Source organism: Pan paniscus, chromosome 20, assembly GCF_029289425.2.
Source record: "Pan paniscus chromosome 20, NHGRI_mPanPan1-v2.0_pri, whole genome shotgun sequence".
NCBI lineage: Eukaryota > Metazoa > Chordata > Mammalia > Primates > Hominidae > Pan > Pan paniscus.
Window position 1 is genome coordinate 47,564,188 of NC_073269.2, and position 26,301 is coordinate 47,590,488.

General features: G+C 51.2%; 2 protein-coding genes across 10 annotated transcripts in view; one reads left to right on the forward strand and one right to left on the reverse strand.

The window, feature by feature from the left end:
- The window catches only part of TMEM91 (transmembrane protein 91), a 33,465-nt gene that overhangs the window by 3,135 nt on the left and 4,029 nt on the right, over positions 1–26,301 (forward strand). For 2 of the 9 annotated variants that reach the window (XM_063600346.1, XM_055103678.2), the window contains exon 2: positions 24,563–24,801. In XM_063600346.1, coding sequence (XP_063456416.1) covers positions 24,592–24,801 — 210 coding nt within the window. In that variant the 5' untranslated portion in view covers positions 24,563–24,591. Of the gene's footprint in view, positions 1–9,600; positions 9,750–19,596; positions 23,139–24,562; positions 24,802–26,301 lie in introns of those variants that run through there. The other 7 variants (XM_024926500.4, XM_024926499.4, XM_014342680.4 and 4 more) reach the window with 7 other exon arrangements.
- On the reverse strand, positions 344–12,575 carry B9D2 (B9 domain containing 2). Its single transcript, XM_003812462.7, has 4 exons — positions 9,612–12,575; positions 9,085–9,176; positions 3,828–3,953; positions 344–938 (listed from the first exon to the last, which is right to left on the reverse strand). The coding sequence occupies exons 2-4, from the start codon at positions 9,170–9,172 to the stop codon at positions 625–627; spliced, it is 528 nt and encodes a 175-aa protein (XP_003812510.1). The 5' UTR covers positions 9,173–9,176; positions 9,612–12,575; the 3' UTR covers positions 344–624.

The window sequence follows — 26,301 nt, forward strand, 5'->3', positions numbered from 1 at the left end:
CTTCAGCCCTGGGGGAAAGGGGGCGGGCACCCCGACTCCGCCCCGCAAACAGGGTGCTGCCTCCTGGCGGCCAAGCGCCACCAAAGCGGGTGATCCAGATGCGCTGTGGCTTTGCGGGCGGTGTGGGTCACCAGAGAAAGAGGACCAGGCGGAGAAGGCTTAATCCGGGGGATGAGACACAGGGGAGCCGACCAGAGGAGGGGGACCCAGAACGGAAGGAGAGTCAGGCTGGGAAACAAGGTAGGAGAAGAGGGTCTGTCAACATGGGGGCCTCCGGAGGGTGTCAGTGGGAGGAGGGGGCAACAAGACACCTGAGGGATGGAAGGGTCAGGAGGCAGACACCTGTAAGAATTGCTCTCCTTTACTGAGCACCTCCCATGTGGCTAAGCAGCCTCCTGTCACTCAACACCCTGCGACCCCATACATTTACTGTCCCCAATTTACAGATAGGGAAACTGGGCCCAGAGGGACCCCGAGGTCCTAGAAAGGACAGAAGCGGTGCCATGCCTTAGCTGGGGTCAGCTCTGACGGTCTCTAGAGTCCGTGCTCTTGACCACTGTGCCATCCTCCCCCATCACTGGGTGTCCGGGGTGTGGATGGTGGTGACGTTGGAGGCAGAGTCCCTCAGCACTCGACGCCATAGCGGTCGAAGTTGCGGAGCAGCAGGCCGATCTCCAGGTGCACGGTGCCACCAGCAGCTGTGTGCAGGCGATAGCGGTCGGCCCCACTGTAGATGGTGTCCCCATGCAGCAGCTGCGGCCCACCACCCACGAAAGCCCGTGCCAACTGTTCTCGCCAACTGCCCAGGGGCCGCCACGTGGGGCAGGCCAGCTGGTGGGTGCCCGGGCTACTGGGCACATGGCAAAATCCATAGCCTGCAAGCTGGCAGCGGCCAAAGCTGTCCTGGGACCACACCTGGAAATGGAGCCGGGGCCAGCCTGCAGGAAAGGAGAGAGAGGGGAAAGGAGGGATGGGTGGGGACCAGACTCCTGCTGATTCCCCACTCCCTGACACTCACTGGAGACCCCAGGCCCAGTCTTTTCCTCTCTGGGTTTCTGTCCCAGAGTTTCCAACCCAGCCTCCTTTCTAGGCTCCCACCGTCTTATCTATCCCCACACAGCAGCCAAAGTGATCTTTCCAAATCCATGTCACTCCCCTGCTAAGGATCCTTCCATAGCTCCCCAGTGCCCTCAGTATAAAGTCCAACCTCTTCAAAATTCAAGGCCCTTCTAATCAGACCTCTGCTGAATTTCCTCTCTGTGTTATCCTCCTCCATGACCCCATGTCAGGGCAGCCCATTGCTCCTCCAGTCCCCAGGTAACCATCATGGGCCTTGTCAGGGACACCTCCTGCCTTCCCTCCTCATGTCCCTGCCCTGCTCTCTTTGGGCCCAGGGCCTTCTTTCTTGCCCCTCTCTAATCCACCTTCCACTTGGCATCTGGAAGCATCTTTCTCTCCTTCCATAGCTTTGCCCATGTCCTCAGAACACAGTTCAGCTCCTCAGTCTGGTAGTCAAAGCCCTTGGAGATCCAGCCCCATCTCATCTCATGCTGATCCCTTCTCCTGTGCTAGACTCTGTTCTAGCTAGCTGGGGACACGGCAGACATGAACATGGATGGCAGACAAAAATTCCTGCCCCCGTGAAGCTGATATCCTAGACAACGAATGTAGTAAATAAGCAAATTATAGGGTAGATCAGATGGTGGTAATTGCTGTGAGGGAAAACAGAGCTGGGTAGGGTGAGGGTGGGGATACCGCTTTAGCAAGAAGGGGATCAAGGAAGCTTCATTAAGAAGGTGACATTTGAGCAAATGCTAAAAGGAAGGAAGGGAGTAGGCCATGTGGCCATCTAGAGGAAGAGTGCTCCTAGCCAGAGGGAACAGCAAGTGCCAAGGCCCTGGGGGGGGCAGTGTCTGGTGGGGACAGTATGGCTGGAGCCCAGACGGAGTGTGCCTGGTGGGGACAGCATGGCTAGAGCAGAATGAGGTGGGGAGACGGGAAGGAGGTGCCAGCCAGGTTGTGGAGAGCCTTGTGATGCATGCTAAGACTATGGCTTTCACCCTGAGTGAGATGGGGACCATTGGAGGGTTCTGAGCAGAGCAGAGATGGGACCTGACTTAGGTGTTCACAGGGTCCCAGCTGCATGTGGGGTGCAGACCAGGGGGGTTGGGGAAGGGGACTCCAGAGACAAGATTCTTGTCATAGTCCATGTGAGAGAAGAACTTGGACAGATCAAGGTGCTGGGCGAGAAAAGGGTAAGAAGTGGGATTTAGGATGTATTTCAAAAGTAGAGGCAGTTTAAGATTTCCTGATGGAAAAAATGGGGGCTTGAGAAAAGAGAAAGCAAGGCTGGTGCCACCACTGGGGGACTGGAGGCCCCAAGAGCTGAAAGGTTAGAGCTGCCCACCTCACCCACACAGCACCGGAAAGATTTTTTTTTCCCCCAGCTCCAGCTTAAAAGACAGAAAGATTATTTAAAAGTGAAATCTCGGCCAGGCGCGGTGGCTCATGCCTGTAATCCCAGCACTTTGGGAGGCCGAGGCAGGCGGATCACCTGAGGTCAGGAGTTCGAGACCAGCCTGACCACCTTGGTGAAACGCCATCTCTATTAAAAAAAAAAAAAAGGCAAAAATTAGCCAGATGTGGTGGCACGTGGCTGTAGTCCCAGCTACTCGTGAGGCTGAGGCAGGAGAATTGCTTGAACCTGGGAGGCAGAGGTTGCAGTGAGCTGAGATCTTGCCACTACACTCCAGCCTGGGCAACAGAGTGAGACTCTGTCTCCAAAAAAAAAAAAGGTGAAATTTCACTTGTCCATTACCTGCTCTGGCTCCCAAGTGCCTTCAGGAAATGGCCTCAGCTCCTCAGCCTGGCACTCAAGGCCCTGCATGGCCTGTCCCCTTCTACCTTTCCCCTCTGCCGTCCCGCTCTCCCTCAATCCACTAGATGCCCTTGGCTCACTTTCCCCTTTGAGTCTTCCACGTAGCTCCCTCTGCCTAGAACCTTCTTCTATCCCTCTGCCTTATTAGCTCCGCTGGCCCTTCACAGCAAAGTTCAGAAGCCCCCTCCTCCAGGAAGCCCTCTCTGACCTCCCTGACAGAGTCAGGCACTTCCTCTGGGCTCCCACGGCCTCTCCAAATCACCTGTCTTAGTCCTGCCCACTCTGAGGTGCCACTGTCTGGAGAGAGGTGTGTCCCCCCATAGGACGGTGAACCCTGTGAGGACAAGGCTAAGGGGCACTGCCTTGATCCTCAATGTCTCCCTGGCATCACCCAACACAGGCTGGACACAGGGCAGGTACCAGGTAGACGTTCTTTATATTGGTGAAATATATGGCACATTTACCTAGGCAATTTCTCAGAATCAACTCATCTCCAGGAACCCACATTTTCTACTAGAAAGGCTTTCTGATGCCGCTCCTCCCCCAGTACTGATTTCCCCTTTGAGCAGCAGCTCTACTTTCAAGCCGAGGAGCCCTTCCTGGAGAAACAGCCCTTGCCTCTCTCAGACCCTGCCTCCCAGCTTCCTCTTTATTGGAGACTCTTGTTTTGTCTCTTTACTTCAATGCCACCTCCCCTCCCACCCTGACCCCCACCTTCCCACCTCCTGCTCCACCCTGGCCTCTGCCCTAATCATACAAACTTGGGATCACCTATTGAGCAGGCCCGGGAAGGCCTTAGCTCAGCCTCTCCAGGGCCAGACTTGGCTGCAAAAGGGACCTACGTGGTATGGGGAGCAGGGACAGGTCTTGGTGTTCCCAGCCCCAGGGGCCTCAGAGGCTACTGGCCCCCTCCCCTCAGCCTGGCCCCGGGTACAGGTGTGATACCCACCTTGAAGACCTTTGGTGGCGAAGTGCAGGTCGATGGGGTGGGACCAGTAAGCCATGTCCCCTATCTGCGGGGTGTCCACTTGCGTTTGGCCCTCCCGCACGCCTGACAGGAGCTTCCATGCCGCCCCTGCAGTGAGAGCCGGGACATAGAGGGGTGGGAGGCAGCCATCGGGAAGGGGATGCCGCTGTGGCTATAGGACTGTTTCTCTGTGGCATCTACTGGTAGGGGTTACGAAGCATGGATTCTGGAACCAAGTATCTGGGTTCAAATCCTGGCACTACCTCTTCCTGCCTCTGCAACCTTGGGCAAGTTAGCTTTCTCTGCCTTGGTCTCCCCATCTATAAAATGAGCTGAGTAATAATGCATTCCTCATTGTCTTCATTTGTTTTCTGTTACTCTTAACATAATATCCAAAACTGGGTAATTTATAAAGAAAAGGAATTTCTGTCTCACAGTTATAGGAGACTGACCAAGGTGGAGGGGCCCCATCTAGTAAGAGCCTTCTTGCTGGAACTCTTCAGAGAGTCCCAAGGCTAGTGTGCTAACATGCCACTCACGTCTCTCTCTCTCATTTTATAAAGCCACCACTTCCTCTCCCATGATAACCCACTAATCCATTAACCCATTAATCCATGAATGGGTAATGAGCATAGTGAGCACGGGATAAGTCTTCAATATCATTTTATTACGATTCTCACCCCATATTTACAAGCCTAGTCCAAGGATTAAGATGGGGCCAAGGGTACCCTCCAGGAGCGCATCCTGAAACACACATAACAATTTCGATCCTACTGAGGGGTGATAATGATAGCTAAAATGCACTGAGTGGTAGGACACAGTGGCTCACACCTGTAATCTCAGCACTTTGGGAGGCCAAGGCAGGTAGATCGCTTGAGTCCAGGAGTTCAAGACCAGCCAGACCAACATGGCAAAACCCCATCTCTACAAATAATATAAAAATTAAGGCTGAGCGCAGTGGCTCACACCTCTAATCCCAGCACTTTAGGAGGCTTGGGGGGGGGGTGGATCATCTAAGGTCAGGAGTTCAAGACCAGCCTGGCCAACATGGCAAAACCTTGTCTCTACTAAAAATACAAAAATTAGTCTGGAGTGGTGGCAGGTGCCTGTAATCCCAGGTACTCGGGAGGCTGAGGCACGAGAATCGCTGGAAAAGCTGCAGTGAGCCGAGATTGCACCACTGCACTCCAGCTGGTGTGACACAGTGAGACTCCATCTCAAAAAATGAACAAACAAGCCGGGCGCAGTGACTCACGCCTGTAATCTCAGCACTTTGGGAGGCTGAGGCGGGCTGATCACCTGAGGTCAGGAGTTTGAGACCAGCCCGGCCAACATGGCGAAATCCCATCTCTACTAAAAATACAAAAATTAGGATGGGCGCAGTGGCTCACATCTGTAATCCTAGCACTTTGGGAAGCCAAGGCAGGTGGATCACTTGAGGTCAGGGGTTCGAGACCAGCCTGGCCAAAATGGTGAAACTCTGTCTCTACTAAAAACACACACACACACCCCCACAAAATTAGCCACGTCTGTAATCCCAGCACTTTGGGAGACTAAGGCAGGCAGATCACGAGGTCAAGAGATCGAGACCATCCTGGCCAACATTCTGAAGCCCTATCTCTACTAAAAAAATACAAAAATTAGCTGGGTGTGGTGGCGCACGCCCATAGTCCCAGCTACTCAGGAGGCTGAGGCAGGAGAATCACTTGAACCCAGGAGGCGGAGGTTGCAGTGAGCCAAGATGGTCCCATTGCACTCCAGCCTGGGCAACAAGAGTGAAATTCCATCTCAAAAAAAAAAAGAAAAGAAAAAAAGAAAATGCACCGAGTACTAACTAAATCCCAGATGCTATGCTAAGCACTTTAAGCAATCCATTCATTTAATCCACCCTCTAGGACTCTTAATCCCCTCCTCACCCCCCAGTTTACAGACTCTCCACCATGGCCCACGTGGCCTGGCTCTTGCTCCCCTCCCTGAGTTCATCTCCCATCACTCTCCCCCTCCCTCATCACCCTCTGGCCTCATTGTCCCACTTCTGACTCCCCACCTCAGGGCCTTTGCACTGGCTGTTCCCTCTGCCTAGAAAGCTCTGCTCCTGGGTGTCCCCATCCCTAGCTTTTGTTTTCATCCTTCAGGGCCCAGCTCAAGTGCCACTTCCACAGAGGGGTTCTCCCTGACCCTCTTCACCAAACACTAGTCCCTGCCACATCATTTCTTTTCATCCTAGCACTTACCACTGTCTGGAATCACGGTGCTCCTTTCTTTTTTGGGGGGGGGTGGGGGGAGACAAGATCTCCCTCTGTCACCCAGGCTGGAGTGCAGTGGCACAATCACAGCTCACTACAACCTTGACCTCCCAGGATCAAGCAATCCTCCCACCTCAACCTCCCAAGTAGTTGGGACGACAGGCACACACCACTATGCTTTGCTAATTTTTTATTTATCTGTAGAGACGGGGGTCTCACTATGTTGCCCAGGCTGGTCTCAAACTCCTGGGCTCAAGTGATCCTCCTGCTCCAGTCTCCCAAAGTGCTGGCATTACAGGGGTGAGTCACCACACCCAACTGCACTCGTTTATCTGTTTATTTATTTTATTTTATTTTATTTTATTTTGAGACAGACTTTTGCTCTTGTTGCCCAAGCTGGAGTGCAATGGCGCCATCTCGGCTCACTGCAACCTCCGCCTCCCGGGTTCAAGCGATTCTCCTGCCTCAGCCTCTCGAGTAGCTGGGATTACAGGCACACGCCGCCATGCCCAGCTAATTCTTTTTTGTATTTTTAGTAGAAATGGGGTTTCACCATGTTAGCCAGGCTGGTCTCAAACTTCTGACCTCAGGTGATCTGCCCGCTTCGGACTCCCAAAGTGCTGGGATTACAGGCATGAGCCACCGCACCTGGCCTGCTTATTTATTTTCTGTCTCCCCTACTGTATGGCCCAGGAAAACAGGGACCTTGCACACTGCTGGATCCCCAAGACCACAAACCCAGCTCTTGGTATACAGAAGGTGCTCAATAAATGTTTCTTGGACAAATAAGTGATCCTAGGAGGTGGGAGCTAATATAATCCCCATTTAACAGGTAAAGAAACAGGCTCTGAGAAGGTGAGTTCATGAACATTTATTCAGCACCTGCTATGTGCCAAGCACTGTTTTCCATGCTGGTGACATAGCAGTGACTATAGCAGACCAAGGTCCCATCATGGGACTGGATTCAGACTCAGCTCTAACTGCAGAGCCCAAGCCTTTCATCCAACTGCCTCAGTATTCTTGGCTGGATCAACATCCCCAGCAACTCCCTGAAATAATAAAAATCAGGTTAGTCATTACTCCCTTCTGGGCTGAGTTGAGGGAAGCACCAGGCCCTGAGTCAGGCTCCTTAAAAGCAAGATTTCCCAACAGCCCTATGAAGAACAAATGAGGAAACTGAGGCTCCAAGAGGGGACAGCCTCTGCCCAGGGTCACAGAGAAGGTGAGTGGTCCAACCTGGAAACCAAGTCTGACTCCAGAGCCTGCCCCTCATCCATCAGCTGGAGGGTTCCGATTTCCTGGGAATTTCAACTTCCACCTCACTTACCTGTAGAATCAAAAAGGACCCAGGGGCCAGGCGCAGTGGCTCACACCTGTAATCCCAGCACTTTGGAAGGCCTACGCAGGCGGATCACTTAAGGCCAGGAGTTCGAGACCAGCCTGGCCGACATGGTGAAACCCCATCTCTACTAAAAATACAAAAATTAGCTGGGTGTGGTAGCGGGTGCCTGTAGTCCCAGCCACTCGGGAGGCTGACATAGGAGAATCGCTTGAACCCAGGAGGCAGAGATTGCAGTGAGCCGAGATCGTGCCACTGCACTCTAGCTTGGCTACAGAGTGAGACTCTGTCTCAAAAAAAAAAAGGGCCAGGCGCAGTGGCTCACGCCTGTAATCCCAGCACTTTGGGAGGCCAAGATGGGCAGATCACAAGGTCAGGAGATCGAGACCATCCTGGCTAACACAGTGAAACCCCATCTCTACTAAAAATACAAAAAAAAAAAAAAAAATAGCCGGGCATGGTGGCGGGCGCCTGTAGTCCCAGCTATGCAGGAGGCTGAGGCAGGAGAATGGCGTGAACCTGGAAGGCTGAGCTTGAAGTGAGCAGAGATTGCACCACTGCACTCCAGCCTGGGAAACAGAACGAGTCTCAAAAAAAAAAAAAAAAAAAAAAAAAAAAGGGACTAGGACTCAGGCCTGAAGACATCATAATGCCAAATGGCCACATCTGTTTCATAGACATTTATCTGTGCCACGCAACAACATACCCCAGGCTTTACAAACAAGACCCCATCAAAGTCTTGTATAAGCCAGGCAAACACTGAATGAGCACTTCCTATTCCAGCCCTATTCCTATTCTAAGTGCTGTTGATACTCGTTTAGTACTCATGACAACTTCAACAGGTAAATATTTCTATGACTCTCATTATACAAAGAAGGAAGTCGAGGTGAAGAGAAGTGCCCAAGTTCACATAATCAGCCCAAGGGTGCCTTAACAAGCAATAACTGGTTTTGAACTCAGGCAGTCTGTGCTCTTAACCTCAAACCTGTGCTGCTTCTTAGCTACTATTAGCTTCACTTTGAAACAAGGAAACTGAGGCTCAAAGTGGTCAAGTCCAAAGGTCTCCAATTAATAGGTGGGGGAGTTAATATTTAAATGCAGATCTGGCAGCCCATGACCCTAACCATTACACTATACCATGACTCTATAGGGCCTCAGTTGGGGAAGCATGAACAAAATTACTTTCCTGGGACGTGGCGGCTCACGTTTTTAATCCTAGCACTTTGAGAGGCTGAAGTGGGTGACCTGTTTGAGCCCAGGAGTTCGAGACCAGCCTGGGCAACATAGCGAGACCCTGTCTCTACAAAAAATAAAAAAAATTAGCCAGACTTGGTGGTGCGTGTCTGTAGTCCCAGCTTCTCAGGAGGCTGAGGCGGGAGGATCACTAGAGCCCGAGAGTTCGAGGCTGCACTGAGCTATGATCACACCACCTTACTCCAGCCCGGGCGCAGAGAGAGACCCTGTCTGTATCCCACCCCTCACACACACAAAGATGGGAGCTTGAGACTCATGTGGACAGGGTGTGGGCTGGGCCTGGAGTACTGAGAACTGATGGAAATGAGGTTAAGAGTCTGCGTTAAGCGGTGGAGGAAGGAGCATGTAGCCTCTAGGCTAGGGGTCTTGGTGTGGAAATGAACCAGGCTTGGGGGAATACCTGTGTGAATGCCCCACTTGCAGAAGAGGCTACTTTCCGAGAAACCGCTGGCCCCCATGATCTGCCCGATCACGTGCACCTCAGCCATGGCCCTGGGAGGGGAAAAATATAATCACAACCCTGTGAGGTAAGTGTATTATCTCCATTTGACAGGGGGGGAAACTGAGGCCCAGCAAGTAAAGGGTAGTACTAGGATTCCAAGCTAGCTTCGTCACACCCCTGAGGCTGAGGTCTTGACCACAGATCCTAATTGCCAACCCATGAAAGCCTGGAAAAAATGGGGGGACCCTTGTCTGGGGAACCAGCATTTAACTCTGGGAAGTCCAAAATAACCTTTTCGGGTTCAGGTCGGCGGAAAGCCCCGCCCGAAGAGGCTATGGCTCCGCCCACGAGCGCAAAAGACCCGCCTTCCGCGTCACGTCAGCCACCCCACTTCCCTCCCCCAGCAAGCTCCATAAGGCGCATGCGTTATGAGTTCAGGTCCGACTTAACCCCTCCTCTAAGCGCAGCGCATGCGTCATTCCTACCTTAGCGCACTTAACGGTTAGGAGAGGAGAAAGCGGCAACCGGGGTTGTAGTTCATGGGCTCGACTGCTTCTTTTCTCCGCGGGCGCCGACCAGGCCTGGCTCGCGCCTCTCCCAGGACCCGCCTGACTGCGAGATATGTAAGCCGCGATACTTCCGCGACCGCGCTCGCCTTGGTTTCCGTGGTTGTTGCTGGGGCAACAGCAGGCTCCTCCCCTAGCTTTGTACTCGCTCTGCGCGCTACTAATTGGTGCTAGCCGTCTGCGGGGGGCGGGGTGAAGCTGTGATGGACATTTTCCTCCTCCGCTCCATTTTGGGAAAATAGCGTCTCTCCAGCTACGGCAAAGGGTTCCGCCATTTTGGGCGTGGCTAGGAAGCTGCCATGTTGAGTGTGGCTGAGGAAGTTTGAGTGCAGTTTCTCCCAGATACCCTCTTTACCAAAAAAGCAAATCCCTAACTGCTCCGTGCTGCGCCTACCCCACCGAAGAGCTCTCTGTGGTCCGGGATCACAAATCAGAGATTGAACCAGGACCAAGGGGGAATTCCTTCCAGGACCTCGTGTACATCCCCTGCCTTGTAACTGGAAAACAAAGCAAAAAAATCACTCCTCATTCAGAGAGTGGAGAAGTTGGGGAGTGGATTCTGCTTCCGTTTTAGAGTTCCCCTAGGTTTCTCAAGGACAAGGAAGGAAGGAAGTTGGATAAGTCCAACTTCCTTCTCGGAGCTACTACCAAGTTCACTGTTACTGCTTGATTCTGAGCAAGGAGCGGTTGGGGTAGCGAAGAGAAATGAGGAACTAAGATTCCCTTATTTGCAGAAAATCCTCTTTCCTATTGATTGATTTATCAATCAAGAAATGGAGATGTTGTCCCTGGATGCCATCCTAGATGCCATCATTTCCCACATCAAGCCAGTCATCAGGTCCCATCAAGGCTCCTTAAAAGGGTCTCACTCTGTCACCCAGGCTGGAGTACGGTGGCTCGATCACAGCTCATTGCAGCCTCTTAACTCCTGGGTTCAAGGGATCCTCTTACCTCAGCCTCCCATGTAGCTGGTATCACAGACATGCACCACCACGGCTGGCTAATTCTTTTTTTTTTTTTTTTTTTTTTTTTAAGAGATGGAGTCCTGCTATGTTGCTATGTTGCCCAGTCTTGTCTTGACCTCCTGGGCTCTAGCTATCCTCCCAGTTCTCCCTCCCAAACTGCCGGGATTACAGGCGTGAGCCACCCAGCCAGGCCAATAGATACAAAGTATTTACAAGCTACCATTGGCTAGGCGCGGTGGCTCATGACTGTAATCCCAGCCCTTTGGAAGGCTGAGGCGGGAAGAGCTCTTGATGCCAGAAGTTCGAATATAGCGAGACCCCATTAATAATGCATATATCAACTAGTGAAGTATTCCATTGAATTGTTTAATATAAATGTTATCCTATTGAAATGTTGTACCCTTGTTATAATTTTGGTTTTTTATTTTTTGAGATGGCGTCTCCCCCTGTCATCCAGGCTGGAGTGCAGTGGTGCGATCTCAGCTCACTGCAATCTCTGCCTCCCGGGTTCAAGCGATTCTCCTGCCTCAGCCTCCCGAGTAGCTGGGACTACAGGCGTGCACCACCACACCCAGCTAATTTTTGTATTTTTAGTAGAGATGGGTTTTCACCATATTGGCCAGACCGGTCTCAAACTCCTGACCTCAGGTGGTCCACCCGCCTCAGCCTCCCAAAGTACTGGGATTACAGGCGTTAGCCACCGTGACCGGCCGGGTTTTTTTTTTTTTTTTTTTTTTTTTGACAGAGTCTCCCTCTGTCGCCCAGGCTGGAGTGCAGTGGCATGATCTCTGCTCACCACAACCTCCGCCTCCCAGGTTCAAGCAATTCTTCTGTCTCAGCCTCCTTAGTAGCTGGGATTGCAGGCACCCACCACTATATCTAGCTAATGTTTGTGTTTTTAGTAGAGATGGAGTTCCACCATGTTGGTCAGGCTGGTCTCGAACTCCTGGCCTCATGTGATCCTTCTGCCTCAGCCTCCCAAAGTGCTGGGATTACAGGCATGAACCACCTCGCCTGGGCCCAGCTACTTTTTGTATTTTCTTTTTTATTTTATTTATTTACTTTTTTTTTTTTTTTTTTGAGACAGAATCTTGCTCTGTTGCCCAGGCTGGAGTGAGTCTCTGCACCTGGCAGAGGTTTCACTTTTAAATGATATTTCTGTCTTTTAAGCTGGAGCTGGGGAAAATGTATTTATTTATTTATTTATTTCTGGATGCTGTGTGGGTGAGGTAGACAGCTCTAACCTTTCAGCTCTTGGGGCCCCTGGTCCCCTAGTGGTGGCACCAGCCTTGCATTCTCTTTTCTCAAGCCCCCATTTTGTCCATCAGGAAATCTTACTGCCTCTACTTTTGAAATACACCCTAAATCCCACTTCTCACCTCTTTGTCGCCCTGCACCTTGATCTGTCCAAGTTCATCTATCACCTGGACTATGACGGGGACCTTGTCTCTGGGGTCCCCTTTCCCAACCCCTCTAGTTCGCACCCCACATGCAGCTGGAACCCTGTGAACACCTAAGTCAGGTCCCATCTGCTCAGACCCCTCCAGTGGTCCCCATTTCACTCAGGGTAAAAGCCAAAGTCTTATCATGCATGACAAGGCTCTCCACAACCTGGCTGGCACCTCCTGCCTCATTTTTGTATTTTTAGTAGAGACGGGGTTTCGCCATGTTGGCCAGTCAGGTCTCAAACTCCTGACCTCAGGTGATCTGCCCACCTTGGCCTCCCAAAGTGCTGAGATTACAGGCATGAGCCACTGCTCCCGGCTGAGGTCTTCATTCTGAAGGCTCCCATGTATACATGTTAAATAAAAGAAAATAAATTATTGTCAACTATAAATAATGAGATTCAGAAAATATGATTGAGGCCGGATTCGGTGGTTCATGCCCGTAATCCCAGCACTTTGGGAGGCCAAGGAGAGTGGATACCCTGAGGTCAGGAGTTCGAGACCAGCCTGGCCAACATATAGTGAAACCCTGTCTCTACTAAAAAATACCAAAACTAGACGGGTGTGGTGGCACATGCCTGTGGTGTCAGCTATTTGGGAAGCTGAGGCAGGAGCATCACTTGAACCTGGGAGGCAGCAGTTGCAGTGAGCCGAGATCGCGCCACTGCACTTCAGCCTGGGCGACAGAGCCAGACTTCTACTCTCAAAAAAGAAAAAAAAGAAGGGAAAATATGATTAACTATAGAGTTTATTCCAGGCCACAGGTCCAGTACATATGTTACAACAGTTTCATTAGTACATCTTGCTGTGCTGCAGGGAAGATTGCGTTAACATTCTGACAGCAGGAGGAGTACTCTTTCTTTCTTTCTTTCTTTCTTTCTCCTTTCTTTTTTCTTGAGATAAGATCTTGCTCTGGGGCTGGGCACGGTGGCTCACGCCTGTAATCCCAGCACTTTGGGAGGTTGAGGCGGGCAAATCACGAGGTCAGGAGTTCAAGACCAGCCTGGCCAACATGATGAAACCTCGTGTCTGCTAAAAATACAAAAATTAGCTGGGCATGGCGGCGGGCGCCTGTAATCCCAGGTACTCGGGAGGCTGAGGCAGGAGAATCACTTGAACCTGGGAGGCGGAGGTTGCAGTGATCTGAGATCGTGCCATTGCACTCCAGCCTGGGGGACAAGAGTGAGACAAAGTCTCAAAAACAAAACAAAACAACAACAACAAACAGATCTTGCTCTGTTACCCAGGCTGGAGTGCAGTGGCACAATCACAGCTCACTGCAGCCTCGAATGCCCAGGCTCAAGCCTCCTGCCTAAGCCTCCCCAGTAGCTGGGACTACAGGCGTGTGCCACCATGCCCAGCTAATTTTTCAATAAGTTTTTCTGTAGAGACATGGTCTCACTGTGTTGCCCAGGCTTGTCTCAAACTCCTGGGCTCAAGTGATCCTCCCACCTCTGCCTCCCAAAGTGCTGGGGTTACAGATGTGAGGCCACAACACCCGGCCTAGGAGTAATGTTCTGAGGTGATCTTATCTCTGGCACTGCTTGGTCATTCTTAATCATTTACAGGAAAAAGCAGAAGTTGTAACTGCATGCTACGTGACTCAGGCTACATAGCAACATTCCTCTCAAGGCTTGGAATAATTTAAAGTTCCAACAGCTTTAAGTTTGAATTATCTAACCACATTATCGAAAGTTGGCCAGGCCTGGTGGTTCATGCCTGTCTGTAATTCCAGCACATTGAGAGGCCAAAGCAACAGGATCACTTGAGGCCAGGAGTTCTGGACCAGACTAGGCAACGTAGTGAGACCCTCATTTCAACGAAAACGTTTAAAAAAAAAAATAGCAGGGCGTGGTGACACATGTCTGCAGTCCCATCTACTTAGGAGGCTGAGGCAGGAGGATCCCTTGAGCCCAGGAGTTTGAGGCTGCAGTGAGCTGTGATCATGCCAAGGTACTTCAGCCTGGGTGACAGAGTGAAAACCTGTCACCTTTTTTGGGGGGGGCGGTTATTGGGTTTTTTTGAGAAAGAGTCTCGTTCTGTGGGCCAGGGCTCACAGCAACTTCTGCCTCCCAGGCTCAAGCAATTCTCCTGCCTCAGCCTCCCAAGTAGCTGGGATTACAGGCATGTGCCACCACACCCGGGTAATTTTTGTATTTTTAGTAGAGACGGGGTTTCACCATGTTGGCCAGGCTGGTCTTGAACTCCTGACCTCAAGTGATCCACCTAACTCAGCCTCCCAAAGTGCTGGGATTACAGGTGTGAGCCACTGTGCCCGGCCTGAAGCTGTTTTAAAATATATCCACAAATGCTTGGGCAGCCGCCTTTCAGTAGGTGGAGCCTAAGTCTCCTTCACTTCAGTATGGCTAGTTTTTGTAATTTGCTTCTAACCAATAGAATATGGGGCTGGGCACAGTGGATCATACCTGTAATCCCAGCACTTTGTGAGGCCGAGGCGGGCAGATTGCTTGAATCCAGGAGTTTGAGAGCAGCCTGGACAACATGATGAAACCCCATCACTACAAAAAATACAAAAAATTAGCTGGGTGTGGTGGCATGCCCCTGTAGTCCCAGCTACTCTGGTGGCAGAGGTGGGAGGATCGCTTAGGTTGAGAGTTGGAGGCTACAGTGAGCTGTGATTGTGCCACTGCACTCCAGCCTGGGCAACTGAGTAAGACCCTGTCTCAAAAACAAAATGCTTTTAAGCCAAGTATGGCACACAGCCGGCGGTCCCGGCTACTTCGTTTTTGTTGTTGTTGTTGTTTTGAGACAGAGTTTCACTCTTGTTGCCCAGGCTGGAGTGCAATGGTGCGATCTCTCCTCACCACAACCTCAGCCTCCTGGGTTCAAGTGATTCTCCTGCCTCAGCCTCCCAAGTAGCTGGGATTGAAGGCACCTGCCGCCACGCCCAGCTAATTAGTAGAGATGGGGTTTTGCCATGTATGGCCGCGCCTGGCCATCCCGGCTACTTTGGAGGCTGAAGCCGGAGGATGCCTTGAGTGCAGGAAGTCCAGGCTGCAGTGAGCTATGATGGCACCCTGCACTCCAGCCTGGGCAACAAAGTAAGACTGCACCTCTAAAAAAAAAAAAAAAAAAGGCCCCCGCAGTGGCTCATGCCTGGATTCCCAGCACTTTGGGAGGCCGAGGCAGGCAGATCACTTGAGGTCAGGAGTTCGAGACAAGCCTGGCCAACATGGTGAAACCCCATCCCTACTAAAACTACAAAAAAAATCAGTCGAACGTGGTGGCGAGCGCCTGTAGTCCCAGCTACTCGGGAGGCTGAGGCATGAGAATCACTTGAACCCAGGAGGTGGAGGTTGCAGTGAGCCGAGATTGCACCATTGCACTCCAGCCTGGGTGACAGAGCGAGACTCTGTCTCAAAATAAATAAATAAAAATAAATAAATAAGCCTTTTAATTGTGGTAAAATACACATTTACCATCTTAACTGTTTAAAACTGTATTGTTCAATAGTGTTAAGTACATTTGCATTGTGCAACCAATCTCCACAACCATTTTCATCTTGCAAAACTAAAATTTTTGCAAACTAAACACATTTTTGAAACAAAACAACTCCCCTATTTCCCCCTCTTCTGCAGCTCCTGGTAATCACCATCCTATTTTCTTTCAATGTATTTATTTTACTTTATTTATTTATTTATTTTTTGAGATGGAGTTTCACTCTTGCTGCCCATGCTGGAGTGCAATGGCGTGATCTCAGCTCAACGCAACCTCTGCCTCCCAGGTTCAAGTGATTCTCCCACCTCAGCCTCCCGAGTAACTGGTATTACAGGCATGCACCACCATGCCTGGCTAATTTTGTATTTTTAGTAGAGATGGGGTTTCTCCATGTTGGTCAGACTAGTCTCGAACTCCTGACCTCAGGTGATCCGCCTGCTTCGGCCTCTCAAAGTGCTAGGATTATAGGCGTGAGCCACTGTGCCCCACGTATTTGTTTATTTTTATTTTATTTATTTATTTATTTATTTATTTATTTATTTTTTGAGACAGAGTCTTGCTCTGTTGCCCAGGCTGGAGTGCAATGGCATCGTGTCAGCTCACTGCAAGCTCCGCCTTCCGGGTTTAACTGATTCTCCTGCTTCAGCCTCCTGAGCAGCTGGGACTACAGGCGCGTGCCACCTCGCCCAGCTAATTTTTGTATTTTTAGTAGAGACGGGGTTTCACCATATTGGCCACGCTGGTCTCGAACTCCTGACCTTGTGATCCACCCGCCTCGGCCTCCCAAAGTGCTGGGATTACAAGCGTGACCTACCGTGCCCAGCCACCTATTTATTTTTTTGAGACTAAGTCTCATTCTGTTGCCTAGGCTGTGGTGTAGCAACGTGATCTCTGTTCACTGTAACCTCTGCCTCCTGGCTTCAAGCGATTCTCCTGCCTCAGCTTCCCAAGTAGCTGGGATTACAGGCATGTGTCACCACGCCTGGCTAATTTTTGTATTTTTAGTAGAGACAGGGTTTCACCATGTTGGCCAGGATGTACTCAAACTCCTGAGCTCAGGTGATCAGCCCACCTTGGCCTCCTAAAGTGCTGGGATTACAGGCGTGAGCGACTGTGTCTGGCCTGTTTTTTATTTTTTTTGAGACAGGGTCTTGCTCTGTCACCCAGGCTGGAGTGTTGTGGTGAGATCTCAGCTCACCACAACCTCTGCCTCCCAGGTTCAAGCAATTCTTGTGCCTCAGCCTCCCGAGTAGCTGGGATTACAGGCGTGCACCACCATGCCCAGCTGACTTTTGTATTTTTAGTAGAGACGGAGTTTTGCCATGTTGGCCGGGCTGATTTCGAACTCCTGACCTCAGGTGATCTGCCTGCCTTGGCCTCCCAAAGTACTGGGATTACAGGCGTGAACCACCACGCCTGGCCCACTATCCTCTCCTTCCTTCCTTCCTTCCTTCCTTCCTTCCTTGTTTCCTTGCTCCCTCCTTTCCTTCCTCCCTCCCTCCCTCCTTTCTCTCTCTCTCTTTCTCTCTCTCTTTCTTTCTTTCTGTTGCTCTGTCTCCAGGCTGGAGTGCAGTGGCACAATCTTGGCTCACTGCAACTCCACCTCCTGGGTTCCAGTGATTCTCCTGCCTCAGCCTCCCGAGTAGCTGGGACTACAGGCGCACACCACCAAGTCCAGCTAATTTTTGTATTTGTAGTAGAGATGGGGTTTCACCATGTTGGCCAGGATGATCTCGATCTCTTGACCTCGTGATCGGCCTGCCTCAGCCTCCCAAAGTGCTGAGATTACACGTATGAGCCACTGCACCCCGCCACTATCTTATTTTCTTTCTCTGTGAATGTGACTACTCTAAGTACGTCATGTAAGTGGAATCCTACAGTATTTGTCCTCTTATGACAGGATTATTTCACTTAGCATAGTGTCCTCAAGGGTCATCCAGGTCGTAGCATGCAACAGGATTTTTTCCTTCCTGACCCCCCTTTTTTTGACTTGGAGTCTTGCTCTGTCACTCAGACTATAGTGCAGTGGCTATCACAGCCACTCCTGGACTCAAGTGATCCTCCCACCTCAGCCTCCCAAGTAGCTAGGACTACAGGTGTGTGCCACCGTGCTCGACTAATTTTTTTTTTTAAGTTTTGGAGAGAGAGGGTGGTCTCAGTGGCTCCCGCCTGTAATCACAGCACTTTGGGAGGCTGAGGCAGTAGGGGGCGGGGGTGGGGATCACTTGAGGGTAGCAGTTCGAGACCAGCCTGGGCAACAGGGTGAAAACCTGTGTCTACTAAAAATATAAAAATTAGCTGGGCATGGTTGTGCATGCCTGTAATCCCAGCTACTCGGAGGCTGAGGTAGGAGAATCACTTGAACCTGGGAGGCAGAATTTGCAGTGAGCTGACATCGCGCCACTGCACTCCAGTCTGGGCAACAGAGTGAGACTTCCTTTAAAAAAAAAAAGTTTTGGGAGAGATGGGGGTCTTACTGTGTTGCCCAGGCTGGCCTGGAACTCCTGGGCTCAGGCAATCCTCCTGCTTCGGCCTCTCAAAGTGCTGGGATTACAGGCATGAGCCACTGTACCTGGCCAGCACTTTATTTTATTGTTATTATTATTATTACTTTGTTTTTTCATAACATTGATGTTTTGAAGGTTATAGGCGACCTTTGTAGAGTGCCCCTCATTTTGGCTTTGTCTCATGTTTCTTATTATTAGATTTAAGTTATGCATTTTGGCAGGAAAACCAAAGAAATGGTATGTGTCTCCCTCTTTGCTTCAGATCAGAGGCAACTAAGGTCAATTTGTCCTGTTAATGGTGATATTAACTTGTATCATCTGGTTAACGTGATGTTTGCCAATTTTCTCCATTAATATTTTTTTTGTTATAATAAGTAATCTAGGGAAAGCTACTTTGAGACTAAATAAATATCCTGTTCTTTATCAAATCAGATTTTCACCCAATAACTTAATAGTTTCAGTCTCTGTTGACAATCCTTGCTGGAATCTCGTGATCTTTTGTTTTTGTCTTGTTTTTGTTTTTGTTTTTGAGACTGGGTTTCACTTTGTTGCCCAGGCTGGACTGCAGTGGCACAATCATGGCTCACTGCAACCTCCACCTCCTGGGCTAAACCAATCCTCCTATCTCAGTTTCCCGAGTAGCTTGGACCACAGGCATGCATCACCACACCCAGCTGATTTTGTTTATTTTTTGTAGAGACAAAATTTCACTTTGTTGCCCTGGCTGGTCTTGAACTTTTGGGTTTAAGTAATCCTCCCACCTTGGCCTCCCAAAGTGCTGGGATTACAGGCTTGAGCCACCGTGCCCAGCTGGAATCTCATGTTTAATATTCCAGACCTGTCACAAACACTAAGAGGTGTAGCCTCTTAGACTGTACAAGGCTAACGGCAGCCAGAGAGCTCTCACTGGAAGTGAATTAATCTCTAGGATGGCCTAGAGGGATGAGGGGACCCACAGAGCTCAATGATTTGGTGAAAAACTGAGGCTGGAGGCTGATGGGAATTTATGCCCCCATCCCACACATATGTAATAAAGACCCACTTTGTGCCAGGCACTGTTTTAGGCCGTGAGGCACAGTAGTGAAAAAACGAGATCAAATCTCAGCCCTTGTGCCGACACTGATGTGGGAGGATTCAAACTACAAACAAGAAAAATACATGGTATGTTTAAGGCCGGGTGCAGTGGCTCACGCCTGTAATCCCAGCACTTTGGGAGGCCGAGGCGGGCGGATCACGTCAGGAGATCGAGACCATCCTGGCTAACACAGCGAAACCCCATCTCTACTAAAAATACAAAAAATTAGCTGGGTGTGGTGGTGGGCGCCTGTAGTCCCAGCCGCTCGGGACGCTGAGGCGGGAGAATGGCGTGAACCCGGGAGGCGGAGCTTGCAGTGAGCCAAGATCTCGTCACCGCACTCTAGCCTGGGCAACAGAGTGAGACTCCGTCTCAAAAAAAAAAAAAAGAAAGAAAAGAAAAAGATATAGTATGTTTCTTTTCTTTTCTTTTTCTTTTTTTTGTTTGAGATGGAGTCTCGCTCTGTTGCCCAGGCTGGAGTGCAGTGGTGTGATCTCGACTCACTGCAACCTCTGCCTCCGGGGTTCAAGTGATTCTCCCGCCTCAGCCTCCCGAATGGCTGGGACTACAGACATCCACCACCACGCCCGGCTAATTTTTGTATTTTTAGTAGAGAGAGGGTTTCACCATGTTGGTCAGGCTGGTCTTGAACTCCTGACTGTGATCCGCCCACCTCGGCCTCCCAAAGTGCTGGGATTATAGGCATGAGCCATCATGCCCGGCCGGTGTGTTTCCTTTCTTTCTTTTTTTTTTTTTTTTAATCATTTTTGGCCAGGCACGGTGGCTCATGCCTATAATCCCAGCACTTTGGGAGGCCAAGGCGGGCAGATCACTTGAGGTCAGGAGTTTGAGACCAGCCTGGGCAACATGGTGAAACCCCGTCTCTACTAAAAGTACAAAAATTAGCTGGGCATGGTGGCAGGTTCCTATAATCCCAGCTACTTGGGAGGCTGAGGTGGGAGAATGGCTTGAACCCAGGAGATGGAGGTTGCAGTGACCTGAGATCGTGCCACTGCACTCCAGCCTTGCTGACTGGGGTTTTGCTATGTCGCCCAGGCTGGTTTCGAACTCCTAGGCTCAAGCAGTCCTCCCTCCTCGGTCTCCCAAAGGGCTGGGATTACAGGCGTGGGCCACCGCACCTGGCCTACAGTATGCTTCATAGAAATATGAAAAGAATGAGAGCAAGGTTGAGATAGAAAGTAACAGGGCATCCCTCCTGAGTAAAACAATCCTGCCCCCTCACGCTCTCGTCTACCCTCCCGTGGGTCTCCCTGCTTCTGTCGTCTGCCAGAAACTGGCTGAGCCAAGTGCACTTGCAGACGCCATCTGTTCTCCCTGGGAGTGGGGCCGGTGCCAGCGCCAGCATCTGGACTCTTGGCAAGGAGCCCTGGAGCCCTGGAGCGAGGGAACTCCGGCCCCACAAAGGCCAGGGAATCCTCCAGTCTGGTGAGACGGAGGGCTTCTGGGAAGGGAGGCCTATACAAGGCTCCATGAAGGAGGTGGAAGCTTGCAAGATGATGATAGTCTTGTAATCAGTCCGATGGAGATGGATGTAAATAATAATATTAATAAACACCATCAAATGTGTTCAGAGTGCTTTCTTTGCCAGGCTTTGGATAAATGTTGGATATTTGTTCTTTTTATTTTTTATTTTTCTATTTCCTAGGCAGCACCTGAACCAAAATAGGTTCAGAGAGGCTCCCAATGTTGGACATTTGTTGTTGCAGCAACTCTAAGTACTCTACATATGTTATCACATAAGAGGCAAGGAGCGTTATCCCCATTTTGCAGGTGAAGAAATAGGGGTTCAGAGAGGTGAAGGCATTGTCTAGAGGCCACACACTCAGTGACTTAAAGAGCCTGGAAAGGGGCTGGGAACGGCTCACACCTGTAATCCCAGCACTTTGGGAGGCTGAGGCGGGTGGGTCACCTGAGGTCGGGAGTTCGAGACCAGCCTGACTCATATGGAGAAACCCCATCTCTACCAAAAATACAAAATTAGCCAGGTGTGATGGCACATTCCTGTAATCCTAACTACTCGGGAGGCTGAGGCAGGAGAATTGCTTGAACCTGGGAGGCGGAGGTTGCGGTGAGCCAAGATCACGCCATTGCCCTCCAGCCTGGGCAACAAGAGTGAAACTCCATCTCAAACAAACAAACAAACAAAAGAGCCTGGAAAGGAAACCAGGTCTATGTGGGTCCAAATGCTGACTCATGAACATCACTGTACCACGTGACAATCAGAGCATCACCCCCTACTGGACCCCACTCCTCAGCCTTCTTTCCCTAGAAACTCCTACCCCACCTGCCTCTGCTTCCTCCTCACCCATTGGCTTAGCAAGGGCCACAGGAACACAGCCCGGGGTTACAATATGCTGGGCTTGGTACCAGCTGTTTACTGTGGCCAAGTGAGCATGCAAGTGAGCCCGTTTCTTTTTTTTTTTTTTTTTTTTTTTTTTTTTTGAGACGGAGTCTTGCTGTCTCCCAGGCTGGAGTGCAGTGGCGCGATCTCGGCTCACTGCAAGCTCCGCCTCCCGGGTCCACGCCATTCTGCCTCAGCCCCCCGAGTAGCTGGGACTACAGGCGCCCGCCACCAAGCCCGGCTAATTTTTTGTATTTTTAGTAGAGACAGGGTTTCACCGTGTCAGCCAGGATGGTCTGGATCTCCTGACCTCGTGATCCGCCCGCCTCGGCCTCCCAAAGTGCTGGGATTACAGGCGTGAGCCACTGCGCCCGGCCCGTGAGCCCGTTTCTTTATCTGCAAAACAGGGATTAAAAACAAGCCAACACCCCTTCAGCACCCCTCCGCAAAAAACCCCAAAACAAAATAGGCCAGGCGCGGTGACTCACACCTGTAATCCCACCGCTTTGGGAGGCCGAGGCTGCAGTGAACCCAGGAGTCTGAGGCTGAAGCGAGCAATGATTGCGCCACTGCCTTCCAGCCTGAGCGATCAGAGCAAGACCCCGTCTTTTAAAAAATAAAAAAAAAAAATCTGCCGGGCGCGGTGGCTCACGCCTGTAATCCTAACACTTTGGGAGGCTGAGGCGGGCAGATCACCTGAGGTCAGGAGTTCAAGACCAACCTGACCAACACAGCGAAATCTCATCTACTAAAAATACAAAAATTAGCTGGGCGTGGTGGCTTGCCCCTGTAATCCCAGCTACTCGGGAGGCTGAGGCAGGAGAATCGCTTGAACCCGGGAAGCGGAGGTTGCGGTGAGCCGAGATCACGCCACTGCACTCTAGCCTGGGCGACAGAGCAAGACTCCGTCTCAAAAACAAAACAAAACAAACCAAAGTAAAATAGCAGCGACAACAACAACAAGAAAAACCCGGAGCTGAGAGGAAGAATGAATGCGATGATGAATGTAAAGCGTTTAACACAGGGCTTGGGTACAGTCTGCCCTCAATGAACCAATGATGTACCCTTAGGCAATTTACCTAACCTCGGCTTGCCAGTTTCCTCCCGCGTGAAACAGGACAATAAACGATTATGCCTCTTAGGGTTGTGCTGAGGAATACATGTGTATGTAAGTTTATTTGCAAAGCACTTAGAACAGGGCGCACGGTCCTTGTTGCTGTTATTATTATTGGCTATTATTGCGCAAAGGGGAAGGGAGGCGGGGCCAAGCCAGGAAGGCCCTGGAGAATCCGGGGTGCCCCCTCCTCCGGCAGAGCTTGGGCCTGGGCTCACGAGGAAGGGGCTGCAGTTCTCCAAGGATTCCTGCCTGCTCCCAGACCCCCGGGAGTCGTAGGAACCCGTTCCTGGACGCTGACGTCGGCTTTCAGGGACCCCTCGCCGGACGCCGCAGAGGGACAGAGCCTGGGAGGCCGTCGCCCCGCCCCGTCCCCGCCCCCGCGCGCAGCGGGCCCGGGGCGCTGAGACCCGCGTAGAGCAAAGCGCAAGGTCCCAGCGCCCCTTGGATCCTCGGTGGCAGGGTCCGGGCGAGTGTCATTGCGAGGGTTCAGGAAGCCCCGGCCTGTGATCGTGAGCGGTGAGTGAGGGACGTAGGTGGGTGGGGGTCACAGTCCCTTCCCTGGGTCCTGGCGTTGGGGATGAGAGGGCAAAGCTTTGGCGAGGAAATCGGCTCAGTCAAGATTTGGAATGAGCAGGCAGGAGGCTTGGGGACCTTCCAGGGGGATCGTAGGACGAGAAGAAGAATATTCTTTCTGGTTGTGTTGCGTGTGTACGTGTATGTGTGTGCTGGGGTTGAGGGTGTTTATGGGGGCGAGGTGTGCAAAGGATTCTGGAGAGCTGGTGCATGTGTGGGAGTTGTGTGGAGTCATAGGTGTGTGGGTGGAGTAGGGCAGGGGTGCCTGGGCCTGATGAGTGGGGCAGGCATGCCAGAGGTCATGAGAATAGGAGAGAGTGCCGGGGTGCATGTGTGCGTGTGTGCACAGGTGTCTGTGGTTTGTGATGCAGTGGGGAGTAGGGTTGTGCACGGAGTCAATTGGGATAAATGTGTAAGAAGGTTGGGGGCCTGAAAGGGGTGTTTTCTGGGAGCTGATGTTTTGGGGCAAATATTCAAGGAGTCCTTTGGGAGATGAATGTGTGGAGGTGGAGGCTGGGCTTGCCTAGATGGGGCTGTGCGGCAGGGGACTTCGGGGGGCAGGTCTAGGGGACAGAGGATGGGGAATGTAGACTAGAGTGCAGTTCCAGGCAGCACTGGGGGTAGGGGATGGGTGTGTGTGTGACTGGGAGGGGTGCCTGGGCCTGGATAGGTGGTCACGCAGTATGAACCTGGGATGGATATTGGGGGTGTTCGTGGGGCAGGTAAGTGTATAAGGCATGGTGCAACAGGTGCTGCAACTTATTGGGGTAAGTGTGATGGGTATGTGGCTTTTGCCTGAGAGAAATGCCCAGAATTTGGCCGGGTGCGGTGGCTCACGCCTGTAATCCCAGCACTTTGGGAGGCCAAGGCTGGTGGATCCCCTAAGGTCAGGAGTTCGAGACCAGCCTGGTTAACACAGTGAAACCCTATCTTTACTAAAAATACAAAAAAAAAAAAATTAGCCGGGCATGGTGGTGGGCGCCTGTAATCCCAGCTACTCGGGAGGCTGAGGCAGAATGGTTTGAACCCGGGAGGTGGAGGCTGCAGTGTGCTGAGATCATGCCACTGCACTCTAGCGGATCTGCAGTGGTGGATCTGCCTGGGCAACAGATGGAGACTTTGTCAAAAAAAAAAAAAAAAGAGAGAGAGAGAGAAATGCCCAAAATTGAATGTCCAGACCCCTGAGTTCTCTTCATAACCTGAGGCCAATCTTTTTTTCTCTCTGGGCCTCAGCTTCCGTATCTGTAAAATGGGTCTGAGGACCACTGCACTAACTAGTCTCTGCCTGAGTCTCTCTAAAGCAAGGGGTCAGAGGTTGAGTGAAGTGAGACTTTTACAACTTGTCTTTTTCTTCCCCCTACCCCTAGGAAACCCCTCCTGGAGTTTCCCCAAAGCCATGGACAGCCCTAGTCTTCGTGAGCTTCAACAGCCTCTGCTGGAGGGCACAGAATGTGAGACCCCTGCCCAGAAGCCTGGCAGGCATGAGCTGGGGTCCCCCTTAAGAGAGATAGCCTTTGCTGAGTCCCTGAGGGGTTTGCAGTTCCTGTCACCGCCTCTTCCCTCCGTGAGCGCTGGCCTGGGGGAACCAAGGCCCCCTGATGTTGAGGTAGGAAACAGCAGGCCTTAGTGGAAGGCACGGGAGGGGGCTGGGGTGAGCCCCACTAAGGCCAGCATCTGGCAGGCTGACAGCTGTGCCGATCTGCCTTAGGCCTGGAGTTTCACTTCCCAGCTGTGTGTGGGCTTCTGAGATTTCCAGTTACGGTTCTTCTTGTTTTATGTCTCTCATCTTTGTTGCCTGGCTTTTGGCTCTGTCTTCCCTCTGATCTCAGACTCCGCTGGTTGGTGTCTTCAGAGTGCATGCACCTCTGGCTTTTGTCCACCCTGCTGTCTCCCTCTTTGTGTGTGTGTGTGTGAGAGAGAGGGAGAGAGAGACAGGGTCTCGCTCTGTTGCCCAGGCTGGAGTGCAGTGGAGCGATCATAGTTTACTGCAACCTTGACCTCCCGGGCTTAAGCAATCCTCCCACCTCAGCCTCCTGAGTAGCCGGGACCACAGGCATGTGCCACCATGCCTGGCTAATTTTTTGGTGTTTTTTTGTAGAGAAGAGGTTTTGTCATGTTGCCCAGGCTGGTCTCAAACTCCTGAGCTCAAGCAATCTGCCTGTCTTGGCCTCCCAAAGTGCTAGGATTAAAGGTGTGAGCCACCATGCCCAGCCTTCCTTTTTTTTTTTTTTTTTTAAGTTACTGTCACTTTTTATAATTTCTCATTCCAGGCCAGGCACAGTGGCTCACACTGGTAATCCCAGCACTTTGGGAAGGCGAGGCAGGAGGACTGCCTCGCCCAGGAGTTCTAGGCTAGCCTGGGCAACTTAGTGAGACTCCATCTTTATTTTTATTTAATTTTTCATTTTGTCCGCCGAAAATTAGAAAGACCCCATCTTAAAAAAAAAAAAAAATTAGCCAGGTGTGATGGCGTGTTCCTGTAGTACCAGCTACTTGGGAGGCTGAGGTGGGAGGATCGCTTGAGCCCAGGCTGCAATGAGCTGTGATCATACCACCTTACTCCAGCCTGGACAACAGAGCAAGACAGACAGAAAGAAAGAAAAAGAGAGGGAGAGGGGGGAGAGAAAGAGAGAGGGAGGGAGGGAGGAAGGAAAGAAAGAAAAGAGAGAGAGAAAGAAGGAAGGAAGAAAGAAGGAATGAAGGAAACAAGGAAAGGAAGGAGGGAAGGAAGGAAGGAGAAAGAAGAAAGAAAGGAAGGCAGGCAGGCAGGCAACAATCATGATGAACTTATGGTTTCTGTTGGTCAGGAATTTGGGACTTAGTTGCATGGTTCTGCCTCTGGATCTTTCTTGAGGTTGCATTCAGCTGGTGGGTGGAACTAGAACAGTCAGGGGCTGGCTGGGCACTGTTCTCTCTCTTCATGGTGTCTTAGGGCTTCCTTTTTTTTTTTTTTTTTTTTTTGAGATGGAGTTTCACCCTTGTTGCCCAGGCTGGAGTACAATGGTGCAATCTCAGCTCACTGCAACCTCCGCCTCCTGGGTTCAAGCAAATTCCCCTGCCTCAGCCTCCTGAGTAGCTGGATTTACAGGCATGTGTCACCATGCCC